Genomic DNA, 8,722 nt, shown 5'->3' on the forward strand with positions numbered 1-8,722 from the left:
TACGGTTAAATTTTGATCTATGATTTATATGATTATAGTGGCGAATTTCGAAGTTAAGCTCTTCATGAAAGTTATAAAGCTTGTCATTACGAGTGTTTATATATTTTTTTACACTTCTACATTAATTAAAAAACTATTAAAGACTTTAGGTAAGCGAAAATATACTTAAAACAAAATTGCGTTTTTATGTTTTGGATGTGATAATATGGAATGTATATGCTTATTTACTATTATGTTTTTCATTTGATTATTTATTGGTTTAAAATATATTTTTCTTAGCGGATAACGGGTCGGATCATATTACCTGTTAATATTATCGGGTCGATTTCGGGTCGGGTCATTTTACCCGTTTATTTTAACGGATGTTATACGACACGACCCGTTAAGATATCGGGTATGACACGAAAACGACACGAACACGGAAAACACGACACGAATGCCAGGTCTATTACACATGATATTTGAGACAATAATTTTATCTCTGAAACTATTTATGATCTAATTACATTGTAATAATTTTGACGAGTGTGGACAAGACATTAAAAAAATATGAAAACGTCTTATCCGTTAGATAATGAAGCCAAAAATCTTTCTAAATCTGTATAATTGCCAAAGCTTCTGTTCTCAGTTCTGTCATCTTGTTATTATTCAATCAACTTTCCTTGTCTACTTATCTCAGGGATTATTTCCACTTGCTAAAGATTTGATCCCTTGTCAATGATTTTCTATTAAATTGATAATAATTCAAAGTAAAACAGAAACACATATACTTCAATGGCAGCTTTGAGGCTAAGAATTTATATCCTGGTTTTCTGTGCTTGCCTAGTTATTCAGTGCAGCTGCTATGGCCATTCTGTGCTTCAGAAAAAGCATGCAGCCCTATTCATCTTTGGTGATTCACTTTATGATCCTGGAAATAATAACTACATAAACACCACCACTGATTTCCAGGCCAATTGGGTCCCATATGGTGAGACCTTCTTCAAGTATCCAACTGGCAGATTTTGCGATGGACGTTTAATCCCAGATTTTCTTGGTAAGAATCTTAATCGTGCTGTCAATAATTTTTGTTTAATTTTTTCGATACCCCTTCAAACACCTTTCCTGCTAACAATTATACCAGCATATTTAGTACATTTACATTGATGTTGCAGCTCAGTATGCCAAGTTACCAATTATACCAGCATATTTACAACCTGGGTTGAACAACTATACTAATGGGGTGAACTTTGCTTCTGGTGGAGCTGGTGCTCTGGTTGAAAGTCATCAGGGACTTGTATGTGCTCTAGCTTATAAAATGTTTTCCATTATTATTAGGAGTTTTCGTTTTTCCGTGTGCGAAAGAAATTCGGGCGGACATTTATCTATTTGGCATGACTTAATTTTGTTTTCCTCCTTCTTTCCAGGTGATAGACCTTAAAACTCAAATAAGTCAATTCAGGAAGGTGGAGAAGCAGTTGAGGCACAAACTGGGTGATGCACAAGCCTACACAGTGCTCTCCAAAGCTGTTTACATAATTAGCATTGGAGGCAATGACTATTTGTCTCCATTAGCGTCCAATTTTAGCAATGAAGACTATGTTGGCTTGGTTATTGGCAACCTGACAATTTGGATCAAAGTAACATTTTTTTTCTATGCTTAGTTTCTTCTTTTTCCGATGATTTGCGACAGCTCGTGCCCTTTTCTATTGTTTATGAATTCAGAATAATATTTGGATGAATAACTTGGTATACATTTTGTCAGGAAATATACAAGAAAGGAGGAAGGAAATTTGGATTTTCAACCTTGCTGCCTCTCAGTGAAATACCGAGCCTGAGAGTACATAAACCAGGGGACACAAGCCCCTCAGCGGAAGAAGTTACACCACTAGTGAAACTACACAATAAAGCACTTGGAAAACTCCTCCTAAAGCTGAAGAGAGAGCTCCAAGGATTCAAATACTCAACCATTGATCTCCATACATACCTAAAACAAATTATAAATCGTCCATCAAAATATGGTATATCTAGCTACCTACTGTACCTTCTTTTAGCTTTAGCTTTAGTTTCTCTTATTTGTTTCCTTTTTTTCATAAGCTAATTAAGTTACGTCCTTTCTAATTTTTTTATTATTTTGTTGTAAAGGCTTCGGTGAAGGAAAGACGGCATGTTGTGGCTCTGGTCCATACAGAGCAATTTATTCTTGTGGAGGGAAGAGAGGAGTGACTAAGTATCAGTTGTGTGACAATGTTACTGAATATGTATTTTTCGACTCTTTCCATCCAACCGAAAAGGTTTACCGGAAACTGTCCAAGTTATGGTGGAGGCATAACTTGAAGGAGCTATTTGAAGTTTAGACAAAACTAGCTAGTAATGCTCGCGCGTTGCTGTGAGATTACAAATTGCATGAATAATTATGTATCATTCTCTTCAAACAGTTTCTCTAATTATGAGTTTTATTAAGCAAGAAATAAGACTTTTTTCTTGTCACAGAATTAGCATTTTCAATGCATCAAAGCAAGTGGTAATTATTAAAATGAATATGTTAACACATAGCATAAAATCTAATAACCTAAATAATAGTATTTTAATTGACATCAACAATCAGAAACACAATAAAGTTGGGTGATTTAATGGTTACAAACCATGTAAATCACCTAAACATAGAGAAATAAAAAGTAGATAAAAATTAAGGATTGACTTGAGCTTGGAGTTCACAAAATGCTTTTAAGAGCAGTAAATGTTCTGTTGGATCGAGTTCCTTGTAATGAGATACTCTTCTCACAAACTGCATAAATAAAATTCTAACTTTCAACCACCCCTAATTTAAAATAATTAAGCTAAGCAAATACACAGTAAGCACTGCACAATCACAGTAATAACAATTTTCTAATAGCATTACATTTATCAATTACTCTGCACAGGAATTTCAAAAATGGATAACTAAGCTGTAATTTAAGATCTTTGAAATTGCAATTTTATAACTCACTAAACCCAAATTACAAACTATGCAGTCAATCTCAATACCCTCCTTATTACACATCGAAAGTTAACAAACAATATGGTTTCTTTGAGATTTGCAAGTGGAAGTACCTCATTGAAAGCCTTTAGGAAGCACTACAGCACCTTTTGGAACCTTTGCCTCATTCTGGTCCGGAGTGCATAATGCACAAACAGTTTAAGCATTTCCCAGCACCACAGAGTATCATATTTCCTATTATTAATCCACAATGCCCCCTCCAGCTTTGAAATAGCAACTGGGCAAACAAACACATATATACATTTATAAATTCAAACTCCCAAATAACTAAATGGAAAAAGTCCCAAATTTATATTTTCAACAACCAGATAAAACATGGAGAATTCCTACGTCTAAAATAATTAAACAGTTGGTATTTGGCGGTGAAACTTAAAAACCAAAACTGCACTTAATGTCCTAGAGAGAACAAAATTGCAAGCAAAAGTCAGAATGTTGAAACAATATCGTGATAGTCATTAAATAAGTTTATCATTTGCTAATATTGATTATTAGGTTCCAAGTTTGTCTCAATTTATCATTTTCGATTAAGCTGAAAGTCTAAACATTTTGGTACTTACCAAGTAAAAAGCAATTAATTATTTGATGCTACTTACACAACCTATTGGCATATATAGGCTTTGATTAAAAGGTTAAGTATTTACCAAAAGATTCCAGCTGCAAAATGCATGGACGATCTACAAAGTGTTTGATAAATCCGGAATTTGATTCTTTCTCTTCCTCCGTTTCCTTGCACCCCAAGAAAAGAAAAGCAATTTAGTGCCAAACTTTAAAAAGAACCTGTAAAATCCAGAGCAAGCATTAAAGAAAGTTAACAGTGTAGGACATAAATGTTTGCCCAAATAAAAAAGAAAAGATGTTTCCTAGCTATACTTCAAAGTATTCCAAAAAAAGGAAAGATGTTTCCTAGCTATATTTTAAGCAAGCTCACATACACAGAACATATCAATTCTACCACGCACATAAGTAAAACAAAAGCATCAGAGCCAATAATAACACGGAATAGAAAACCCATTAACCAATTTATTAACATATTTTTATGTGGATCGCTACCCCTGTATTCTTAATTTATCAAATTGATTAAAATTACTAATTCTCTTATATCTGACAATACCCCTCCCACTCCAGAATGATAAAAATAAAAAAAATAAAAAATAAAAATCTCAATTTCTTATCTCCCAAAAAAAAAGCACATCATTTCCATTTCAGCTCTTAAAACTGAAAGAAAATATCAGGGTTCCTTACCCAAATCCACCAATTTGAACAGTATAATATCGAACCGTTCATTGTTGCTATTTATACTAAAGTATCAGGGTTTTTTGTCATTAATATCGATAAAACTCAATTGCGACCTCTCGAATCATTCATTGTGCATATTGATATCATTTTAATATCGAACATTTTAGGAATCTAAGCTCATCAAAGCGTATTTCTGACAAAATATATATACCAAAGCGACACTTAATTTCACATGATACAACCAAAAAGGGTAAAAGTACAACAATGAAGCAACTTTTCATTCCCAATGGCCAATTTTATAGGATTCAAGCCATACATGGGAATCAAGAGTATTGAAGCTGTCCGGCATAAAACATAGTTGCTGATTGATGGAAATGGCCAAAATATAAGATAGATAAGAAGAAAGTCCACTCACTTTTTGAAAGTGACTTTCTGCAGTAAAACTTAATCAGCTTAAGGAACCATATTCATAAGCAGGAAAAGGCATTAACTTTGGAAAGATTGTTCCCTCTTGAAGATACAGCCGATCATTCGTGCACTCACAAATTCAGCCACCATTGCAATCATGTACCACACCTTTCCTGAAAGATCTCTCCTCCATTTCCAAACGGTTAAAAAATGTATAATTGTACTTATCATGAAAGGCCAAGGAGATTACAATGATTATAGTATGGTGTAAGCAAACCCGATATACTACAACTGATGCATACAATCCAATTAAAATGTTCATGAAAACTGACAACACGATACTGGAAACAACCACAATTAGCCACAAAAGGATTGTCAAACCAGCAATAAGGATGCAAGCTATTTCAAGAAATGGACCTTCTCGAGTAATCGGATCATGAAACAGTCGATACCAGCCTTTAAGCAGCATATAGTGACTCTTTACAACAACAATTATAGTGTAAACAGAATCTCCACAATCAGCCCCAACACGCCAACTATATTACATCCCAGAATGTGAATCAACCTACAATATGTCCCCGAAAAGAATTGAGTTCAGAATAAAACCGCTCTTGTAGGCAGTGTTAATTCAAATGTTTATATTTGGCTACTGCTACATAATTTGATGACAGAAGCAAAACAATTAGAGTCACTAATTACAACACTATTACCTTATGGTTTGATTCAAATGTTTATACTTGGTAAAATCAATCATGAATGACTGCTCGTATGTATCTAAGATCACCAATTAAGCAGAATTACTCAGGACTGACAATATAGGCACCCAAGCATCCCATGACACACTATGACTGAATAACCTGCACAAATATCCCAATAAACCTGCAGATTTGTAGAAATAATAGAAGAGCATTTGATGTTGAATGTCAAAAATACATAAAGAAAGCTGGTGGACGGATATACATTTCCGAAGAGATTGATATTGCGATCAGATGGGGATCCATAGAATTCAAGCCATACGTGGGAATCAAGAGGATTGAAGCTGTCAGGCATAAAACATAGTTCCTGATTAATAGAAATGGAAGTGTATACAAAATATAAGATGGAAAATAAGAAGAAAGTATACTCACTTTCTGAAAACTGACTTTGAAGGCAAGGACACAACCTGTACATACTTCTTCATTGAACCCAACCTTTCAACAGAAAGCCAATAAAGGAAAACAGCAGTCTTGTTAATTTCCTCATCGCTTGGACCAAGCATAATATTCTTTTCATTAAATTTAAATAGCAAAATGTCAAATTCATAGATGTCACCTCGAGGCCAATGTTACCTTGAGTACAGAGAGCAAAAGCCCCAAAATCTGAAGGAAAACAAAAGTCTCTCAAGTCTAAAAACAAAACCAAATAATTCGAGGTTAGAAACAAAACCCCCAAAATTACAAAAACGAAATTTGAACACAAAACCTATTTTTAAATCCAAATTTACAGGTCTAAACACATAATATTTACTCTGGCGAAGAACTCACAGAAAACAATACCTTTTTATGGGCTAAGTTTTTTTTTTCGAATCGACACCAGATTGACTATTTTCAGCAAGAGGACGTTATGGTTTGTAGTTTCAGAGTGAAAGTAATGAAGAAACAATCGTTTTCAGCAAGAAAGTGAAAGAGAGAAGTCGAGGTTTGAGAGCGAGAGAACAGTGAGAGAGAGAGAGACGAACCTTCTTGCATGCTTGAAAGAGAGCTCGGCTTTTCAATCCATCTTTCCTTCCCGATGAGCAACACGTGTATAGCAGTCGGGAACCAAATGCGATAGCCTGACTTTTCCATTGTATTCACTCAGCGATGAAAGACACGTAGAACCAAAAGGGCAAAACGGTCATATTACTGTAGAAAAGCAACATTAAAACGAAGATGACGAAAAAAATTGAGGGGCATTTTCACCACTCCACTACCAACGAACAGTAACCGGGAGTTTGGGTTTTAGTATATATAAATATGGCTTGATATATATTTTCAGTTTTTCTGAATTTTAATTCTTGTCACCAAAAGAAGGGGAGAATAAATTCTAATGAATAGCAGACTTGGTTCAGCCAATAAGAGTTAACTCTTCATTCAAATAAATCAGAGTGTGTTTTGCTTGTATCAAATATTCTTGTTTCTTTCGTTCATTTGTCTAAGTGAAATTTAGAGAGGTGCGATATAGTTTGTAAACTTATCAGCAACATTATTTGGTTTATGTCATAATGTTACTGAATATGTCTTCTTTGACTCTGGCCATACAATATCTTCTTTGTTTATTCCTTACAATCTCAAAGCCCTATCTGAAACTAATTTTTCTTTGCTAACACAATAGACCAGCCATCAGCATCTCCAAGAGTTATTTTAAAACTTAGCTGGTTCTTTTTTCTTTTCTTTTTTTTTTTGAACAAAAAATATTATTTACACTAAGGAGTTGGTGAAGTGGGCTAAGTCTCACAATGGGCTAGCAATAATGTGGTTCAAATTCATCTTTAGCAAGAACTCAACCAAAACCATCTCACTTACAAGTGAAAATGAATACCACTATATCGTAGTACTAAGTGGCAAAATTTAGTTGGTTTAGCTAGTGAGTAGTGTCGAAGAATTAGTTTATTTATCTAGCTAATTTAACTTTTTTGTCAAAATAAATAAATTTCATTAATTAAATAGGCTAGTACAAGATAAAAAATAAATAAAAAATAAAAAACCTAAAAAGCAGTCCAAAGCAACCAAGTACAAGAAAAACTACAACAATTTAAATACAATAAAAAGTAAGGCTGGTTTAGTATGGGATACCGAACTGAAACCCTTGTTCTGATTCCCAAACCGAGGTTTTCAGGAATCCTGAAATATTTTCGGGACAAATCGGGAATCCCGAAATAGTTTTGAGCTTTTGGACTAAAACTTGACATGTTGGGCTTTTGGGCTAAAATATAACCTTTTGATTATAAAGCCTCAACCTTCCATGTTTCCCCATGAACCAAAAGTTCTCTGCAAGAATGGGAATCCATGTCTTGAGGACAAAAAGTGACTCACAATATAGGGTGGAAGACTAAAAATGGTCTGGAAACCAACTTGGATGAAGAACAACTTCAAAAAAAAATTGAGATTACTAAAAATGTTAAATGTCGTGAGGAAAATCTGTTCTCCACTTATTATAGCTTACTGCGTATACTACTGTGCAATTCAAAAAAAACAAAACCCCAAGAAAGGGCATTCCATTCACCCACACAGAGATGGCATTACCAAATGTAAACCATATCTATCAAAAAACTCCAGTTATAAAGCATTACGATGATGCTTAGACCAAATATGCTGATATACTTACATATTGAGAAGAGAATAACTTTAAACGTAACATAGTTGGCAATATAACAATTTCCTGACCAAAGGTTTTCTTTGGAGAACTTTTAAGAACCTCAATAGCACTTGTACGAAATGTTAACCAATGCCCACCCTAACAAAGAAGTTATGACAAGTAATCAAATCATGAATGCATTTAACAAAAGAAAAATGAAACAAAATAAAACAACACTTACCTGAGTAGACCCCTGCCTTGCAATGTTCTAGGTGTCATGGTTAAGTTGACTTGAGCACCTTGCCTTACAAGTATTACAGGGATCTCCAAGCTGCAAACCATCCTCTGCTGCTGGTGATGCATCAGATATCTCATCCACCAACGCAAAGGGTACGCTCACAATCACATCCACATCCATGGCATTGGTAGAACCAGTATGAACATTGGTTGAGGATGCAGAAGCAACCATGTTGACAACTGATGCGCTTTGGCCATCTGACATCCATCATCACAGAAACATTAGACAAAAATGCAGGTGTCACATATCTTGATAGATACACAGTACAATATATATTTAGCTCCTATCTGAAAAGGCCAATAAATCTCAGATTTCTCACAGTGCACAGCCACTCACTACTCAGTACTCACACAACCAATACATATCAAAACACGAAACAGATTAGACCGTAGAAAATGTAACTTTCCTACCAAAACAATAATATGCATGCCGGGTTTCAAAAACCT

General features: G+C 34.5%; 1 protein-coding gene and 1 long non-coding RNA gene across 3 annotated transcripts; one reads left to right on the forward strand and one right to left on the reverse strand.

Moving 5' to 3' along the window:
- The first annotated feature begins 589 nt into the window (after positions 1 to 589).
- Positions 590 to 2,474, forward strand: LOC103443638 (GDSL lipase-like). Its single transcript, XM_008382526.4, has 5 exons — positions 590 to 1,036; positions 1,155 to 1,276; positions 1,407 to 1,619; positions 1,745 to 2,000; positions 2,125 to 2,474. Exons 1-5 carry the CDS (start codon positions 775 to 777, stop codon positions 2,334 to 2,336), a joined length of 1,065 nt encoding a protein of 354 aa, XP_008380748.3. The 5' UTR covers positions 590 to 774; the 3' UTR covers positions 2,337 to 2,474.
- A 6-nt stretch (positions 2,475 to 2,480) lies between these two features.
- On the reverse strand, positions 2,481 to 8,445 carry LOC103443641 (uncharacterized). Of its 2 annotated transcripts, XR_003776153.2 has the most exons (10): positions 8,220 to 8,445; positions 6,381 to 6,546; positions 5,992 to 6,048; positions 5,791 to 5,853; positions 5,624 to 5,702; positions 5,374 to 5,520; positions 4,671 to 5,228; positions 3,661 to 3,745; positions 3,073 to 3,236; positions 2,481 to 2,767 (listed from the first exon to the last, which is right to left on the reverse strand). It is a non-coding gene; the product is annotated as an uncharacterized lncRNA (long non-coding RNA). The 2 variants fall into 2 exon arrangements; XR_011571524.1 differs by lacking the exon at positions 2,481 to 2,767 and having other exon boundaries at positions 2,934 to 3,236.
- Positions 8,446 to 8,722: the final 277 nt, after the last annotated feature.

The sequence above is a fragment of the Malus domestica genome, chromosome 09 (genome assembly GCF_042453785.1).
Source record: "Malus domestica chromosome 09, GDT2T_hap1".
NCBI lineage: Eukaryota > Viridiplantae > Streptophyta > Magnoliopsida > Rosales > Rosaceae > Malus > Malus domestica.

What these genes read in the sequence shown, in the direction of transcription:
- LOC103443638 (XM_008382526.4), top strand. Translation starts at nt 775, where the DNA reads ATGGCAGCTTTGAGGCTAAGAATTTATATCCTGGTTTTCTGTGCTTGC. An exon ending in TTGAAAGTCATCAGGGACTT is followed by an intron (nt 1,277 to 1,406) that starts GTATGTGCTCTA and finishes CCTTCTTTCCAG; the next exon opens with GTGATAGACCTTAAAACTCA. An exon ending in AAATCGTCCATCAAAATATG is followed by an intron (nt 2,001 to 2,124) that starts GTATATCTAGCT and finishes TTTGTTGTAAAG; the next exon opens with GCTTCGGTGAAGGAAAGACG.